Below are 18,872 nucleotides of genomic sequence, written 5' to 3' on the forward strand. Positions count from 1 at the left end.
TCTAGGCAGGACCCACTCCAGCAAAGCAGCTGTATGTCTGGAGGTAGCAGAAATCAGCAACATGTCCTGCTGGGTGCTGGCAGTCAGAGCACCCCGCCTGCGGTCCAGAGACCAACATGAGCAGGTCAGCACCCATCAGCTGGTGAACAGGCAAAGGTCTGTAATGGTTACATGCTGCTTCCTCCTCAGTAGGCTGTTAGGAAAAGCTGAAATTAGCCTAATGAGTGGGTAACCAGGAGCTGCTTCTGGGAGGCTGTGGGAGGATCTAGGCTGGTAAATGATTTCAACAGGATGGACACATCACTTTCCAACAGTTTCTTCTTGTTTGGGAGCAGGACTGCCTTTCTTCCCTCAATTAAGTGTTGAGAGACAAAATCCATGTTTTCCCTTTTAAAAGTTACAGAATAAAAATTAGGCAAATAGGTAAACTCTTATTTTTCATGTCTGCTCTGTGGGACATCTTCAGAAAACTTCTGTAATGTATGTGTAAGCTGCTTTCCAACTTGCTGGTAAATGATTTCAGGTTTCTAGATCTCAAATGTTGTTAAATTTGAATTTTTGTTATTCTTTCAGTCCATAAAATTGCAAAAGACTGCTTTGAAACCATACCCTTTTTGGCAGATTTGAAATAAATGATATCCAGTTCCTATTAGGTTAAAAATAAAATAATCTGACTTACCTATGTGAATTGGACTCCAAGGCTTAGGAAAATGCAGAGTGGCAGGAGGTGATGGCATAAATTGTTGGAGGCTAATTCCATGCTATGTATTTAAAGTTAATATTTTGTGAGCATGTGGATCCTATAGCTTGTTCAAAGCTGTACATTATACCCTGTGAATGCAGAGTTAGTGTTAAACAGCTGGGGTAGAACAAGATGTTTCTAGCTCCGCTTTTTTCAACAGTCAAGTGAAAATTCTCTTAACGTTTTATTACTGCAAGAGTTGTATGATTTTTTTTTCCTTGTTAAATTTCTGTGCCGTTTCCACCCGCTCCAGCCGTGGCAATGTTGAATCTTGTTTTATAAGAGAAGGACCATTATGTATAATCAAGCAATTTAAACAAATGATCTCTTAGTTCAAGGAGATATATAATATAAACTTGCTGAAATGAAAAGCTGTTATTCAAAACACATCGTGCTGTATTTTTGAGTTATTAAAAGCTCTCTCATTTTGGTTTTGAAAATGGCCCTGGCTGCTGGAAGTTTGGGTTTTTTTCACTGATCACTAACCCGTCGGCTGATGCTTTGATGACAGCACAACAGTGATGGAGATCAAGGAGTATTAATCTGTCTTGTGTCCAGTTAAAAGTTTAAATGACATTAACTAGCTGTGTTTGAATAATGCACTACTACAATCTCAAACCCAGCTATGTCAGCACACTTGGGGGAAAAAATCTGCAGCTAATGACACTTCAGGAGTTGTTATTGCCTACAAAGCCAGTTGTGGGTGGTTATTTTCAAGTTGTGCAGATGCACAAGGCATGCAGAAGATGATCCTTCACTCTTGCTGAAACAAAGAGATTTTTTAAAAAGGTATCACAAGCTATACATCTGGAAGTATGGTAGGCCGGTTTCTTCGCATATACCTGTTATTTGAGGGGAAAAAACCAAAGTGGTTGGCAAAAGTGTTTTCTATGGATAGTCTGTAGCCAGCTTCAGCCATTCATTCCTGCACTTGCCTGTGGGACTGACTGTGGTGGGACATCCAAGGTGTGGGGAAGGAAGGGTAAAGCTGGAAAGGGGGAGCTGGGAGCAAGCTGATCTACCTGGAGTTGCTTTTCAAATCCTTCACTCTCCTCTTGGACCTTTCAGAGTGCAAGTAACAATTCTGTGGGTACCCGGTAAGCATTTGGGCTGTACGTCATTACCCTGGTGCCTCTTTTATGATCTTGTTACTTCCATGTAAATAAGTGATGAGTCTGGTTAGAAGAGAATGCTTCACTCCAAATTCCACTGACTCAATAGCCCAGAAACAGACTTTTTAAAGCAATCTCTGGGTTCCACTGAGTGGGTAAAAGTGTGGTATTTTAAGAGACTGATTTGTGGTTTTGAACAGCATCTATCATATAAGCACAGGTGTGAAAAAGAATAATTTTTAGTTTTTTTAATTCAATGGTGCGTTAAATTATTTAAAATGCAAGTGTGTTTTTTTTAATAATGTATGTCTGTAGATCATTATTTTAAAAGTAGGAGATTTTTTTCTGAAGGTTTAAGGAATTGGAGCAAGTGCCAGCTCTTTCAGGTGTTCTGCACTCTGGAAAGATGAACAAATATGTCCAAGCTTGAGCACAATATCTGCTGCAGTTTCTGCTTCAACAGGAGCCACTTACATGTCTCATTTTTGAAAGTTTGTTAGTGATTCTCTTTGCCAAAAAAAAAATGAAGCCTGACTTTTAAGTAGGACTTAAGATACTGTATAACATTAAATACCTTGAGGCCTCAAGCTTTCTAATCTTTCATATTTTGGAGCTGTTGGTGAGTGGATGTGGAGGCTGTGTTATTGGCATGAAACCCCCATGTCCCACCTTGGTGTCAGGCCATCTGTTCATATGAGTGAGAAGTGGGTAAGTGCAATATTGCCCACTTTAGAAGTAAAATGGTCCTAGTTTATCTGAAAAGAAGTGGAAGAACACATCCCATTTCTCTGAATTTGAATCAAAGAGGTGATTTTAGTAGTCTGCAAGGTGGAGAACTTCAGACTGAGAGGGATGCTCAGGGTTGTCAATCTAGAGCCAGTGTGGTGCATAAAGCTGTGACAGGGAGCTCATCCATGAGGTACCAGCACCAACCAGCAGTGCATGAGGAAGCCTCTGGCGTGGTCTGTAGTAGAATCATGATGATTATTTCATGTATCTGGAAGAAATATTCATCTGCCGCTTCCCAGACAGAGATTTTTCACAAAACCTTGCTATAACAAAGAAGCATGGTTTCACATTTTTAGACAAATCACTGGCATGATGGAGGAGAAAGGATGACTGCACCTTTATCGATTACAGGGTTGGCTTTCTGATCAATAGAAAGTTTTACATGCACTTGAGCGACATTCACCTTAACAGCCCATCCTTGAAACCAGTCAGCACTAATACAGACTGATGGTTTCCCAGAACATGGTGGTGTCCATAACTCATACAGAAGGGACGTCAGCAATCGATCCCCCCCGCTACCATATTGCTATTTAGATAGTCCATTTGTCAGTGTGACTCAGAGTTGTTTCTGCACTGATGTGTGCATGGCCAGAGCACACCTACATCGTGAAGCATGAGTATGCATGGACCGAGCATGAGCACAGCTTTTATTTACTGCAGAATTTCCATAGGATTATGTAACTATCAGGAAATCAAAAGAACAACAGAGGAATCTCATTAACAGGGAAAAATACAAGCATGGATAGGAAATATATTCAGATGTCATAAAAATTTGTAGAGGAACTCTGCTTCACTGACCCATTGGTTATGGGTGAAATTTGCCTGGGAAAAAAACATTAGTTCAGCTAAGTAGCCCTGTTTGCCTCAAGTGTAAATTAATTATCCGAGCATTTCTTCTAGTGGTTACATTGGAAGAAAGTTGTTTTGAAAGGTAGGCATTTTTGTGCATTTTTTTTCTGTCTGGTTTTGGCTTTGAGGAACAGATTTGTAGATAGTAAGTCATAACAGAAACCATTCAAACTTGGGAGGCTCATTTTACACACCGCAAAACTACCAGCACAGTTACAGTTTGTCTGTGTAGGAATAACCTTGCATCCGTGTATGGTTCTGGTGTGGGAAGTTTATTCTCAGTGTCATTTCATAATACCTATTATGATACCTTTTATTTAGGCAAGCGTGACTATTTTAGTTCTTCTTTGAAGTCCTGTTCATTTAGTCCACTGAACTTTAAATACAAAACTTTATGCAAGTTGTATTTCATTAAGGAAGCTGCTGTCAATGTACTGGCTTGAGCCATGTGTGGAAATCCCCATGCCCCATTTCCCTGGCTTAGCAATACTTTCAGGAGACAGGACTTACAGGTTTTGGCAGTCTTCCTCCCAACAGAAGACCAGAAATCAAAACAAGCGAATAAATATGACGAGAAATTGCAGAACACAAAGCCCTGACAGGAGCACTTTTCAGAGAGGAGCAGACACAATATGATTTGCCTCCAAGTAAAGATGGTTTGAGCTAATGTTGTTTGCCATGGTCTCTGCCCATAGAATAGGGTTTTTAACAGCTCTGGAGGCAGAGGTGCAAGGGGCTGGTCACCTTACAAAGGGGGATGAGGGTATTTGCTTGTTCCCTCTTTGTTTCTACAGATCCTTTCAGAGTCACTGTCCTGAGCATTGCATTTACTCTCAAACTGGGCCTTTCCTTTCCATATCGCAGCAGCACACTTGGTTCATTCATTCCCTCCTGGCTCCCAAATACTTGTAAAAATTAGCGAGGCTGTATTGAGGTACTCACTTGATACCACACCTGCATTTCTGCCCAGTGGCTGAAGAAGTGCATGTCCCCCATAGCTGCTGCAGATGTGTGCATTTACACAAACATTCGTGTACAAGCATGCATGCATTTACGCAAGCATGCAGGCACCGGGCATTTGCAGAAGGGACACAACTGTGCAGCAAAACCAGCTAAAAGCCTACACAGTTGCCTAGAAAATTCTGTGGGCTCCTAGAGGAGAGGTCTGCTCAGGCTTTGGTTTAGTTTTGCTTTGGTTGCGGCACGCCTGAATATTCATTCTTGGTGGAGAGCAAGATAAGTATGTGTCCCTTCAGCATTTTATGAAACAAAGTAATGCAGATATCTATAAGTGAGACATGACATGAAGCATACAGATAGTAAGTTTGGAATAGTTCTGGGAGTTAAGAATTTACATGTCTTTATTAATTATTAGATGTTATTAGTGAGTGACTAAGGAACTGGGAAGCTCTAAGCGTTCTTTTGAAGTAGTGTACCCAATTTAGGCTAAATAAATAAATAAATCTAAAAATGTCAGGGAATGTCTGCTCTAATGAATTTTCTAAATACACAAATCACACTTATTAAATCAGTGGATCGTTTAACTGTAAAAATATTATTACTATTACACTAGGGAAATCCATTCAGAATTATAAAACATTTGGAAACTCTGTTTCATTTCAGTGGAAAGTTTGTAAGTTTAATAGGAATAAAAAAAAAAAGTAGGCTTTGGGATAAAGTTTTAAAAGCCAGCTTTCCCCCTTTCTTTGTATGTGTGCCAATTTTCAGTAAGAACTGTGTTCCCCTTTTAGTCTTGTTTAAAACAAACTACATGTATAACAAGATGTTGAAATTTACTTATGGTATGTTAGCACTAAGGACAGGTTGTTAAGGGGTCATAAAAAATATTACTTTCCACTTTATGGTGGCCAAGTTGGTTTTTCTGCAAATTAAATTTGATGCTATGAAGGGATACAAGTGATATATACAACTTTCTTTCCCTCATTGTAATTTCTTTCACCTTAATGCAGGCAACAAAGCCTGTCTTTCTAGTAGGAAGAATCTCAGCTGCAGAATTTCCCTTGACCTGTGCAATAAAGTTCAGCAGTAGGAAAGCGTGGGGCATTCTGTGTGGCTGAAGAAACTCTTCTTGTGGTGAAGGAGGAAGGATGAGGTGCTGGATTCTACATGTATTAGCTTTACAACTGCTTTCATTTACCCTTTTATCTATTTTTTTTACAGTGTTTGTTTTATACCATTTGTGTGTTTCTTCATAAAAATATTTAGGCTTGTGTACAAATAAGACAGACTTTCCTGTTAGCATTTAAGAGGCAGTACAGAAGAGTATATTGTTTCATTATTAAAATACAATTTATGAACCAGAAATGATCATAGATGCAAATTTATACTTTGCACATTTTTTTCTTAATAAGAATATGTATATTTTCATCTGGGGAGAAAGCAGCATTAAAATCAGTGAGCCTGGGGAGTATTACCACACACAGACACACACACGCACACGCTTGCATGCACAAAAAAGCCACAGTGAGATATTTGCTCAAGAAACAAACTCCTGTGAATGGCCCTTGAAAATCCACAGCTTGCTCAGGGAAGATGAAGCCCTCCTTGTTTGCCTGTCAAGGGACTGATCCCCTGCAACAGCCCCGCGATTGCAGCAAAATGGGTGCACTGACAGCCTGACATACTTAAGCTTTTGGAAATTTCGGTCTGTCTGATTGGGACCAGCATCCCAAGCGGAGGGGAAAGGGGGAAATAACTCCACTCACCAGACGGGTATTTCCAAGCCCTTGTAGCTCTAATTAAAATGGCTGGTCAGGTCAGCCTCTTCTCTTTTCCTTTTCCTGTGCTACCTATGCTGCAAACGTTGCTCATCAGTGAAAAAATTTCCAGGTCTGACGATTAGCAGTAAAAATCAGTGTATTTTTTCAGGCTGAGGTGTAGAAATCTGGTCAGAGAAATTTTTTTTAGCTGTGACTAATAGCCCTGGGTGCTAAATGGGGTATTTGTGGAGAAGAGTGTGATGCTAAACAAAGCGGTTGGTACAGCAGCTCTGCTCCTGCTGGAGCTCGCTGTGGCAGGGATGAGGGCTTTAGGCCTCATAGTAAAACCTGCTTCGAAGAATTATGAAGAGACTTAAACATGTGTAAGAGTAGAGTTGTTGTGTGCTTTACCATTTCATCAGTGACCCTCAAGGTAATTGGTGCTGTTTAAGTAATTTTCTATCCATTTTATCACATTGCAAGGGTGAATTTTTCATGGGCATTAAACTCTCTGCCTTGAACCTAAGTCTGAAAATTGGAGTCCCTCTGCCATCTGGAACAGCTTGGGACGGAGGCTGACAATAATATCATGCCTGATCCATGTGAAATGGGAGATGTTGCACCTTCTTCTGTTGGGTCTGGATGAAATCCATAGTGGGAAAATTGCTGTGAAGTGGGGCTTGATTTACTGTGATGATGACTTGAGCTGGAGAGTATTGCATCCTGATGGCAGCTCCTTGCCAAAGGGAAGGAAAAGGCTACTTGCTGTTGATGGCAGGAGGATCTGGAGGGATGTGGCTCTTGGTCTGACCATAGCAGGTGGGAGAGTGAATGTTTTTTTTTTTGTTGTTGTTGTTACAGAACTGCACTTGGTCAGATGGTTTTTGACTATGCACAACACAGAAGGGCACTCGATGCCTGTTAGTAGCAATGGGAGCAGACTGCAGTCTGAGGTAGGGTGTACTCAGTCTGCTGGTGCAGGTAAAGCTCTTTACGTGCTTTACCAGAGCAAGAGGTAGTGTAAGGAGTTAAGGCCCCACTACCCATCTGCAGATCCTAGTTGTCTACTTCTGTTCTTCCCTGGTTTGGTTCCTGTTTCCATATAAAGGTTTATGGAAATTAATTTCAGAACATTACCCTTTCTTTGTGTCATTAGTCCATGTTAGATGTTAACCTTTCAGCATCTTCATTAGCTGCCTCGAGACAAGACCAGCACATGTAAATTATTTTATTAGGTGTCCTGCCTATAGAGAAACTTTATAGCCCTAATGTAAAAATAGTGCTCTTTCACATCTCTCTTTCTCTGTCTTTTTTCTTTTTATTTTCTTGCCTGTCCCCTCAGAGAAGCAAAGCGTGCAATAAATCTGACTTGCTGAGACCCTGCATCCTCTGTGCAAAGCCCAGTGTTTGAACTTCATGGTGCTTTGGCTTAATTTTGAATCTTCATTTCATTGTAGCCATTTCTTTATGCTCAGGAAACAGTAAAGGCCTTTCTGGCATCCCTCTGGCCTGTATGATCCCTCCATCTGAACTCTGCTATGTGCACCTTGTCTCTGCCAGCTGCAACTCTCAGGACTGCTGTCTTCCAACACAGAGTCCTGTATCTCACGTACTTGCAAATACTGTCTTAGGTGATACCTGAGATTTTTGTACCTTCACTCACCAAGTATCTGTTCTCAAAAGTGCATATGATGGTAGCAGAGCCTTCGTGAGTACAACTTTTATACCCAAAGTTGGAGGAAGGTGGAAGAAACTGCAAGTATTTTAGTAGCAGCTTGGTCTTTGTACTTGTTGACCCATCTCTGGTCTGTCACTTTTCATCGGTCTCTCACATAATTGTCTTGTCTTTGGGTAACTTCTGGCTGCCTTTGGCATTTTAGCAGAGCAAGGGGTTGCTTCACAACTTGAAAATTCAACTCATGGAATTAAAGTCCTGGCCATGAATTGTAGGTGCGTTGATTCCCCCTTTCTCTACTTCCCTTGTTTCGGTTTGTTAGCGTTTCAACACGTACATGTTTCTGTCATCCAGCAGCGTTCCAGATGGAGCAAGATTATTTAAATTCTTGGATGCTAAAGTAAAAAACATGATTTTATGAGCAACATGGGGAATGCTAGATTCACCTGTTTTGTTTCACTTGAGATTTAACGCCTGTTTAGTCGTAGATCTATTTTTGAAAGAAGGTGCAGACACTATGGTGACTGTTGTCTTAGAAATACATATAATAATGTAGGGAGGAGTGCACCCACAGGCAGCCAGTACTTGCCATCTGCTATCCTTGTCTGTGGGAGCTGGCCATCTTGCAACCCATGTCCTCATGCATCTCCACTTCCCTCCCCACCTCTTTGCTCTCTGCCCCATGCCTGTGCCCTTGCCCCTTGCCCTTGGAGTTGGGGTGGTGTGGGCTGGGGCTCAGCCTGACCGGGGCAGGTGAGGGTAGGGACCCTAGGTGCTCCTATCCACTTCCAGTACAGCTTATCGCAGATGATAGGTCTGGTGGCGCAGCATTTCAGTGGGAGCTCTGTGCTGGGCACAAATGGGCCATTGTTGGGGTGGCCCCTTGGGCTGGGTGGGGTGCACCCCTCCAGTCTCATGGCCAGGCAAACTCCAGGCAGAAGAAGCAGAAGGATCCCCAAACTCCAGTCGCCTTCCTGCATTTCTGAGGTGGAAGCAACAATTAGAAACAAAAAAGATGTGGCACTATACAAAAAGATATGGACAGGTTGGAAGGGGTCCAGAGAAGGGCCACCAAGATGATCAAAGGACTGGGAAGCCTGCCATATGGGGATAGGCTGGGAGAACTGGGTTTGTTCAGCCTTGAGAAAAGGAGGCTTAGAGGGGATCTCATCACCATGTACCAGTACTTAAGGGGTAGCCACAAAGAAGACAGATACTCCCTTTTTACAAGGAGTCACGTACATGGAGAGGACAAGGGGGAATGGACACAAATTGCTTTTGGGGAGATTCCGATTGGACATGAGAGGAAAATTTTTCACAGTAAGAACAGTCAACCAATTGGAATAATCTCCCCAGGCAAGTGGTTGACTTGGCCACGTTGGACACTTAAGATTCAGGTGGACAGGGTGCTGGGCCATCTTGTTTAGACTCTGCTCTTCCTAGAAAGTTGGACTACATGATCCCTGAGGTCCCTTCCAACCTGTGATTCTGTGAAACAACAAATATTGAAAGAGATTTTTGTCCAAAAAGGCAAGAGGAAGATGGGGAGGCACTGGAGACAGGACCCCCATGCTGGGGATGCAAGAAGATAGCACAACCTGCCGCAGGGCAGAGGAGGGACTGACAGCACACCCAGCAAAGGGGACTGCATTTCCCTGCGACAGAGCAGCAGGGACAGTGCTTCCTGATGAAACTTGGTGAACCTGAAACTGGATGTTCCCAGTGCCAGCCATTGCTGGAACAGTTTTGCACCAGTGTGTGAGGAAAATGTGGTTCTTGTGTGAGGCTGGGGTGCTGCTGCTGTGGGTCTCATGCATAATACAGAGCAGGGGGCTCCTCAGCCAGGTGCCTCTTCCAGGGCAAGCTCTACATTCCTGAACATTTCACAGATTAACTACCATGTATTGCAATTAAAAAGAAAAAATCCCACCCCGCCCTCCGGGGATTAACCTTCAGTGACAAGCTGCAAGAACCATCAGTAAGAGTATTGATCCCAAATCTATAAAGTATGGAAATGGGGTGTCTGCAGGCCCAGTTTTAAGAACTACAAGCTTAATATACTGCATGTATAAGATATTGATCTTGAGAGCAACCTGAAACATTGGCTGCATTTTATTACACTGTACACTAGTATTTATTTACATAATAGATTTTGATAGGAAAGATCTGTCTCCAGTTAAGTCTCTGAATTAGAAACACAGAAACTAAATATGAGCACCGGGAATAAATATGCTCTGGCTTTTGTGAGTTAGGTGTGCAGTCCGTGGGAAGGGCTGTGATTAGCCATTATGTATGTCTTAGGGTCTTTCTCATCTTACAAAGATGAGATTTTTATTTGCAATGATCCCTTTCTCTAGTTGCAGTTACATTAAGTTTTGCCGAAGTGTTTGAAGAGGCAGGCCTGTTAGCTGTGCACAGATTTACTGTTTGAGTTTAGCTAATGAATACTTATCAGGCAGGCTGTATTTGGTGATTGTCCATCATTTGCTCATTAAACAGTGTATCTAAGTGATTCTCATTTCCTCCCTGCCATGTCTGGAAAGGAGGAAACTAGACACATTACAATGGAATATTAATGTCCTGGAGGATTTAGCCACTCGTAATTGGATCTCCTTTGCATAAACCTGCTAGTGCTACCTTATTTTGTTGTTTGTTTTGTTCTCCTTAATCACCTTCACATCATCTTCTGTCCCTAACTATCTCTTTTTCAGTTCTTCTTTGTAATTCTGTCCCATCTGTCTCATCCTTCTTCCTTTTTTCTTTCTTTTTTTTTTAGCTGCTTTTTTTTTTTTTTCTGTTTCCTGACCCAGAGAGCACAACAGTCTGGGTTTCCCCATTCCTCCCTCCTTCACACAAAAAGGCTGACTTTGCCAGCAAAACCCACAGTATCTGCCAAGCCTTGTTACTGACTTTGGAGAAAAGCAGCTAGAGAACTTGTGCAAATTTAGGCTCTGAACTAGCTAAATAAGCCATGTCAGTAAACCCTCTTGTCTTATTCCCTGGCCTGTTGGCCCATGAAAGGACTAATATATAACAGTCCTATTTAAAGTGGAAAAAACCTCTCCTGGCCAAAGGCCACTGATGGCTGAATTGGCTATGCACTGGGGAGAGAACAGGGAGGCAGCTCTGGAGCTGTGAGCGATTGTGCCGAGGACTATGCACAGTTCCTATGAGGGATCCCAGGGTTAGGGCAGAGGCAAGGAAGCAAGGAATATGCCATCGCCTCTCTCAGATGTCCTGGTGTCCCAGTGCTCCTTTCCACCAGCCACCAGGGAAAAAAATGCAAAAGCGTTACTGAAGCTAAATGGAAATGATCACGCAAACAAGTGAAATGTCTAGTAAACACGGAGAGGCTTGGAAGGAGTCCTCTTGCAAAGTTGATTTTCCAAAGGGATTAAATCAGCTTAAATGGCTGGTATAAAGCACACCTGGATGCTTCTGCTAGGTACCTTTTTGCTCCCCTGAATGTTTGTGTGGAGGTGCAGGGGGATTTCCATTTCCTTTTAGCTGCAAGTGATCGGAATGGATCGGGATACACTCATGGGCACCTATTTTCAGTACACTGGCAAAGCCCCACAAAACTTCCTATTTTCCTGCTGAATATGAAGGTCTTCCTCTGCACACTGCTGGGAGAAAGGCTGAGCCTGCTGTCAAAGAAGGGCAGCCCAATTTCTTGTGGGCAGTGCGCCCTGGCTCAGGTCTCTCTCTGCACCCTGCTGCTCTCCCGGCAGTGGACTACAGCTCTGCCGCTGTGGTGCTTCATTTGAAAAACAAATGTGACTGTTTTTCATACTGCTACTTTCCTTTGCTGCTCTTCTGCAGATTTTTGTGTTCTGCAGACTTGTGTCTTGCTGGTATTAGGAGGTGGAAAATCTAACAGGGAACATCTAAGCAGGGGAGGGGGAAAGCTTTACACCCAGCCGGGAGGTAATCTGAACAGAGCAGGCTAGCTGGCTTCTGCTCAAAATAGCCATTTCCAAACTTTTTTCCTCTTTTTGTTGTATGTCACTGCAAGTTGTGGTAGCAGCTACAGGTGCCATGCAGGTCTGAACTTCTCTGGGCATTAGGCTGAGTGTGAGTATTCTCCTTTGCTTTCAGTTTGAGGAGCAAGCCTATCTGCACCTCTCCAAAGGACAAGACTCTTCATGTGTGTGGAAAATACCAAACTATTTAAAGTGTAAAGATTGTTAAAGTCCTTTGTGCTCCTGCCATGCCAAGCAGCTGGAAACTGGCTAATTTACAATCCTCGGTCTGCAAAGTTTTGAGCATCCTCAGCTCCCTTTGACTTTGGAAATGGAAGCTGCTCTGCATTTTGCAGGATTAGGAGCACTGTATCAAATCCCAGGCTGCTAGAACTGTGGGATGACTCGTGGTGGATGAATGGTGGTTGGATGGGGCTGTTCTGTGTCCTACACTGATTCAGGAGCATGTAATTTCATGTGATAGGAGGGATGGAGCAACGGCTGGATAGGACAGCACAGAGAGATGTGTGTCTGAAAGGCAGTGAAGAAGCCTGAATATTATGGAAGATCAGAGCTCTTGCTTGCAAGTACCTGCAGCTAGGCCAGAGAAAATTACTGTGTGACTGGCTTACAATGTGGACTGGTGCTAGAGTATTTCTCTAGGGGGAAAGCTGTGAATCTTGGCACATACATTTCAGCTAATACACAGGCATTGGTGAGATTTCCCCAGGATTATTTGAGAGCATTCTGTCACCAACAAAATCTGAAAAAAAATCCTTCATGTTAAAAAGTGGCACCAGCATTTTCTGCACTCAAGCTATTCTGTACATGGTGTTTTCAAAAATTGCTTGCAGGTGAGGGAGTGGCCTTGGTCCCAAATGTAGCTCTTTGTAACAGCCCTGATTCAGGAAAGTTCCTCCATCAGCTGGGAGATCTGCTTGTAACCCAACACATTTCTCAGCAGTTTCTCAAACTGTCACAGTTCCTGACATTTTAGTTAGCATACTATGGAGTTTTTATATTATGGGAAGTGTTAAACTGGTCCTTGTGGTCCTTGAAGCCTGTGTAATAGGATAAGGGAGCATACACGTGCCATCTGAATTACTGAGGGGCTGTTGCTCACTTCAAAAGCTTGATGATTACATCTAGAAATCAACATTTGGTTCAGAAGCATCTTTCTTTGATAAGGTTAACTTTCCTGGGAGCGCTGAAGTGTTAAATAAGCACTGTGTGAATGGAGTTCAGGTAATGGTAGCCCCATAAATAGATGTTCTCACTCTTGGAGGAGTGGATGCTGAATCCTTTCAGAAGTTTCTCTGAGCATAAAGAACAGAAATCTTTGAGCCTGTAGCACTTGTGACCTAGCAATTAAATAAACATCCCTGGAGAACATCTGAGATGAGTGGGCAAAATGCAAATATTTGGTGTCTGTGGGAGTGCTGTGTTGTGATGTTGCCATTGCCCACAGTTCCTCCCCACATCAGCCTTGTCCTTGTTCTGGCTCTTACATTCAGGTCCCTCAATCAGTTGGAGAACAGAGGTCTTCTCCAGGCATGACAGCGGTGAGTCTTCCTGTGCTGGGGCAGAATGGGGAGTGGAAGCAGGTGTGGCCTCCTGCTGGCAGCAATGTCATCCCTGCACCAGGCCATGGGTGGGCAGTGCACAAAGTTACTGATATTTGAGTTGACCAACAATAAGATTTTCTACGCTGCCAGACCAAGGCTATTTTCAAGTCAAACCCAGCCTTCCTGGAGGGTTTCAGCTTCATAGATGCCCCCAGATTTCACCAAAGGCATGGCTGTTGTAGCAAGCACGCTCTTGGATGAGTTTCCTATAACTATCTCATAATCATCACCCTGAAGGATGCAGGTAAAAGAGCGTCTCTGCTTTTTGTTTCCAGTATTTTTTTGTGTATGCTGGCAAACACTATGGACCATTTACAAAAGAAAAAAAAAGAAAAAGTTAATGCTGTAAAAATAGAAATACAGTGCTGTGAGTGTTGATATCAAGGTTCTGTTTCTTGCCCATCTCTTTTTTCTAATCAACTGCGTAGTGAATTTGGCACTGGGAGACATGCGTACCCTCTCTGTTGGTGCAGTGTGTTGCACCTCAGGTGCCATTCTGTTGATGACACATGGAGCAGAGTGGGACCGAACTTCTGTCCTCTTGCTTTATTGTTTCTTTATTACTGAAGGAATAAGAATATGCTTTTCCAAAGCATTTAAAGATGTTTGTTAGGATGGAAAGACAGATAAAGATGAGAGTAAGAGTGTAATTACATAGCAACTTCTGTGGTTGTTTCAACCATGGATTGATGTGCAGGCACACAACATAATTTGGGTAGAAAATGAGGTGAGTTTGTGAAGGAAAATGGGAAGTATCCAACAAAAACATGTGAAGTGTACTTGTGAACATTCTACCCAAAGCTTAAGATCAATGATTTTGAGTGTCTTCACTTTCAGTGCCTAGTATGAAATGCCTTCAAAATGCATTGAAATGCTGAGCCTTCACCATTAGGTCACCAGGACTCCTGTAAAGTAGTTAGAGCTAATACAAGATCTCTAGTTGCTTTATAAAATCTTGGCTCTTCATCTTAAACTGTGTTGCTGTTTCCTGTGGTATTCCCAAGCTGCAGAGCATTTGAGGTGCGTGGGTGGCCCATGCTGAACATCAGTGACGTGGACTTTGTCTCCACACAGAGTGATTAATTAACACAGATGAAAGTGTCTAGTCCTTGACTTTCAGTAGTTACAATTGTGGCTGGTGTGTCTCAGAAAATTCCTGCTAATGAAACAGGAATTATTTTACTGTGCGGTATATTTTGGAAGTGATTCTGTTGAATGCTTTGCACCTATTCACTGTCTTTTTTTGCTCATTACTGCTACTTAAATAATAGCATCCACAAAGTGAGTGTTAATGCATACTGGTCACCTGAGTGAACTTGGATTTCAATGAATGATGAGAAGAATATTAAGAAGCTGAAACTTTAACTGAAAAATCCACTTAAGTGAATTACTCCCTGGCTAATATTATGGACAAAGTTTTTGTTGTTTTTTCCTTGGCTCTCAGTAGTGAGAGCTGGAAATCCCTTCACAGCTGTAATGGCCAAATCTATTCTAGATGCACTCCGCCCTCCCAGGGAGGGTTGGCCAAGCCCTAACACATCCCCCGGGTGGTCTGTGCCTAGATGGGGTCTGTGGGACTACTCTCCCCTCCATGCAGAGTGTCATGTCCCCACATCTCTGACCAGCCGAGGAAAGCTTCGCCAGCTTCCCTGTGAGTCCCGCAACAGTCATGTGCAACTGAGGGCAAGTTTTAGCTGCAACTGCTCAGGCATCAAAGTTCAGCCTGGGAGGAAGAAACTTTCCCTCTGACGTCTGTTGCTTCTGCTCATTGGCAAGGCTGAGGTAAACCAGCAGTGACACCACTTCAAATGCTAGATCCTTAAATAATAAGTTATATCCAGAAGATTGAGGTGGCCATGGAGGAATCTCTCAGCCCATGGTTTTATGCCCATTATGGAGAAGGAGCAGAAGCATTGTGCAGTTAAGCATCTCCCTGCAGTTATGCCCAGTGCCTGTGACAAAGCCTGATCATCTATTTTTTTAGATTCAGCCTCACAGACACCCTTCGTCTCCAAACCCATGGGACTTATTAATTACACAGGTGTATATACCCAATATTTCTTTTTTGATGGGCTGGCAGGTAAGGATCAAGTGCTTGGGTCAGGGCTCCCAACTGGTGTCACTGTGACCATGCTGCTCCATAAAATCACGTAACGCTGGTTAGGACAGCCTGGCCTTGCCCAGTGGTCATGTCCTGCCTGGACATGTTTGGGTACCCCCAGCTAGCACCGCAGCAAGCAGCGTGGGGTCCCAGTTCCCTTTTGGCAGTGCCCCTGCCCTGTGCTCACTGTCCAAGGGGACAATTTGACATGCTGTCCTGCTGCCTGACAGAATCATTGGTCCAGTATAGCAATACCTCTTGGAGTAGGCTCTGCTGTTACTTTTTCTTATTGTTGATCCTATGAAAGATTATGTTTGCTTAAAAAAAAAGATAAAAAAGAAAAAAAAGTAAAGAAAAAGGGGGAATAGTGGTATGAGCAGTAGCTGCACGGAGATATGTCTGTGTGTAAGCTCAAGAGGCTCCATCGCACCAGCCACTTCCTTACACAGAGGTACAGCACTGTGAGCTGTGTGGTGGGTCTGTGCAAATAGAGGGGGAGAACCTGAAACCATGACTGTAATAATATAAAGTGAACTTCAGTGTCATCATCTTCACATATATGTTCTCTGTCCCCTTTTCAGTCATTAGGGAGCAAAGCAAATTAATGCTAACAGAGGCTGACTCAAACCTTTGCCCTCATTTAAGGGATTCAAAAAAATGCAGTTTTGTTAAGTGCTGGAGCCAGCTCAAGGACTAGAGCAGTCTCCAGTGTTTAACCAACAACAAGGCAGTGTTTTGCTAAAATTACTGATGCCCAGTGCTGATCCCATATACTTCTACTTGACTAGGACTGAATTTATTGCCTTTATGTATTTTTAGCAGACTGATGGGGTTTTTTTCCCACCTCTCTTTCCAAGATAAAACATAAAGAAGTAAAAAAACCTCATCGTAAAAGTAGTAAAAATAAAAAACCGTCCAAGCAAGACAACCAAAAAGCAGTCAAGGATAAAATAAAATTAAAACATTCCACTGTTTTGATTAAGGTACATGAATTGCTAACTTAGCTTATTTAGTTTTGGAGCAGAAAACTCCCAAATGTATGTAGATCTTGATGTTAAAACAAGATACATATTTGTATAAGAGTGAAATTGTATTTAGGATAACTGTCCAGAGTTTTTCTATTAAAAGATGGGTCAAAATGGGAAGATGGTGGTTTACAGAACACAAAATGGTAGGTGAGGTCCTAGGAGAGAGCACACATGAGCCAAGCTTGCTCTGCCACCGTCAGGGAATAGTACCAATAACGGCTTCAATAAGCTTGTAGCTTTGTATCTTGTTTTTTGCTATCATTCTAGAATTTAATATTATGTGACATGGCCTTCATGATAACACAGACTTTTTGGAAGAAGTATAATCATGTCTCAAGTATGATTCTTCAAAACAAGTGGCCAAATTCCATGCTCCTCTGTTAGTAAACTTGCAGGCTACCAGCACTGAAGCTGTGCCCTTCTGTGGAGTATGCATTTGTTTATGGTCTGAATATATAATAAAATTTGTCAGGGCACTGCCTATGTATGTTATCTTCTCAGTTTGTAATGCCACATGATGTCACCACTGACATCAACCTGATAGATAAGCTTACAGGATGCTGTATTTCCTTACTGAGTTGGAAAAAAAAAAAAGGGGGGGGAGGAAAGAAAGCGTAAAATCAAGAATCTTGTGATGAAAATGTAAATATTTAGTGTAAATAATCACTGGAACAGGTTCCAGGGTCTGATTGTACAGGTCCCATCTGGTCAATAGGGGCTGTGCTTGTGGCTTTGCAGTATGGTTTGGGTTTCAGTTGCAGAATTATGTAGAATTTGTATTTGAATCCAACATAATTTAGATAAAAGGGTGAGAGGTTGTTCGGTGCATGGAATAAATACTTTTCATCAGGAAATAAAGACCCATTATTTAAATTTGTTTGGTGTCACGGTGACAGAGTAGGCAGGTGAAGATGATCAACTTCTGCAATTAAAAACAATTTCCACGGTTACCACTTTCAAATACCTAGTCTGACTTTAGTAAAACTGCCACTGATTTCAGTAACAGCAGGATCAGGCTCTTTTTTACCCTGCTTGTTATCAGTTGATCTCTTAGTTATTTTTAAGAATGTAAGAATCAAATGACATTTTATAATTCTTAACAGGCAGAAGGTTATAGACTTGCACCTGGCTCTGACAGCTTTCACATCAGCAAGCCTTAAATGCAGTTATTTATGACTACCATATTACAGAACATGGTTGCTCATTATAATAGTATTTTTAAATTCTGAACTCTGAAAAAAGATATCACTGTTCTGAATATGGCTAATATGTTAGTATGTTAAGATGATGTAAGTCAGGCAATTTTCCCTTCATAGGACAGTCCTTTACTATGATCTGTTACAATGTATATTTATAAAACGACCCCTACGTTTATAATGCCAATTTTGCACATGCAAGTTGTGAATGCACAAAATTTCAAATATGATTACAAAGCAGATAGTGATATTTAAACCTCTATTAAAAATGCACATAAGCATACTGTTATCTGTTCAGGGAGAAACTGCAAACAGAAATCCCATGTTTAGGTTAAAACATAGGGAAAATATCTTCACTAAATTTCCATGTTATGAATTATTTTATAGAAGGCAGTAAGTTCTTTTTCAGTAGTGCAGGAGTCTGTTTTAATACTTAATGTCATAGTGGACCTAGTTTTCTGATGGCTTTGCTTTCTGGTTGGTTGGTTTGAGCAATCACAACTTATTTGTCTTCTTTTTCAGTTGAAGAGGGTGAATCTTCAGATTTTGCTTTGACCTGGGACTCATCAGTGACTCAATCAGGTAAATATTTTAGGTTCTTCTGATTGCAAAAACTGCCAGAAAGCTGCCAGGCTTTTTACAGGAACTGTATTTTGTATGTCACATTTCTGTCTCAAATCCAAGACTACCCACTGAAACACAATTTTTATATCAGTTCCATATGGTCAATAAAATCTATTACATACAGAGACTAATATACTCTTATCCTCTGGAGAGCCATTCTTTCTTCTTGTGGGCCTACTGAAATGGGTTGTGATTTCTCCAGTATAACCACTTTGAAGTTTTCTGCAATGGGCACTGTTGCACATTCATTCCAATCTAATTACATAAAAGCTGCTTTAATAGGAATTTTAAACCTTGGTCTCAACTGGAATGTCTGTATTTCTCCTCTCAGAGGAAACTGGAAAGTACTGTCAGGACTGGAGAATAAAAGTAGTACATTGCCATGGTAGACAGTTTTAACATTTGAACCAGCTTTTGATCTGCTTGATAGTAATAGCATTTAAACATGT

The 18,872-nt window shown here is 41.9% G+C and overlaps 1 protein-coding gene across 3 annotated transcripts in view; it reads left to right on the forward strand.

The window, feature by feature from the left end:
- ZNF423 (zinc finger protein 423) overlaps positions 1 to 18,872 on the forward strand; it is a 234,598-nt gene that overhangs the window by 25,033 nt on the left and 190,693 nt on the right. For 2 of the 3 annotated variants that reach the window (XM_064459426.1, XM_064459427.1), the window contains one exon: positions 18,322 to 18,381. In XM_064459426.1, coding sequence (XP_064315496.1) covers positions 18,322 to 18,381 — 60 coding nt within the window. Of the gene's footprint in view, positions 1 to 13,324; positions 13,412 to 18,321; positions 18,382 to 18,872 lie in introns of those variants that run through there. The other variant, XM_064459429.1, reaches the window with a different exon arrangement.

The sequence above is a fragment of the Phalacrocorax carbo genome, chromosome 8, assembly GCF_963921805.1.
Source record: "Phalacrocorax carbo chromosome 8, bPhaCar2.1, whole genome shotgun sequence".
Classification (NCBI taxonomy): domain Eukaryota; kingdom Metazoa; phylum Chordata; class Aves; order Suliformes; family Phalacrocoracidae; genus Phalacrocorax; species Phalacrocorax carbo.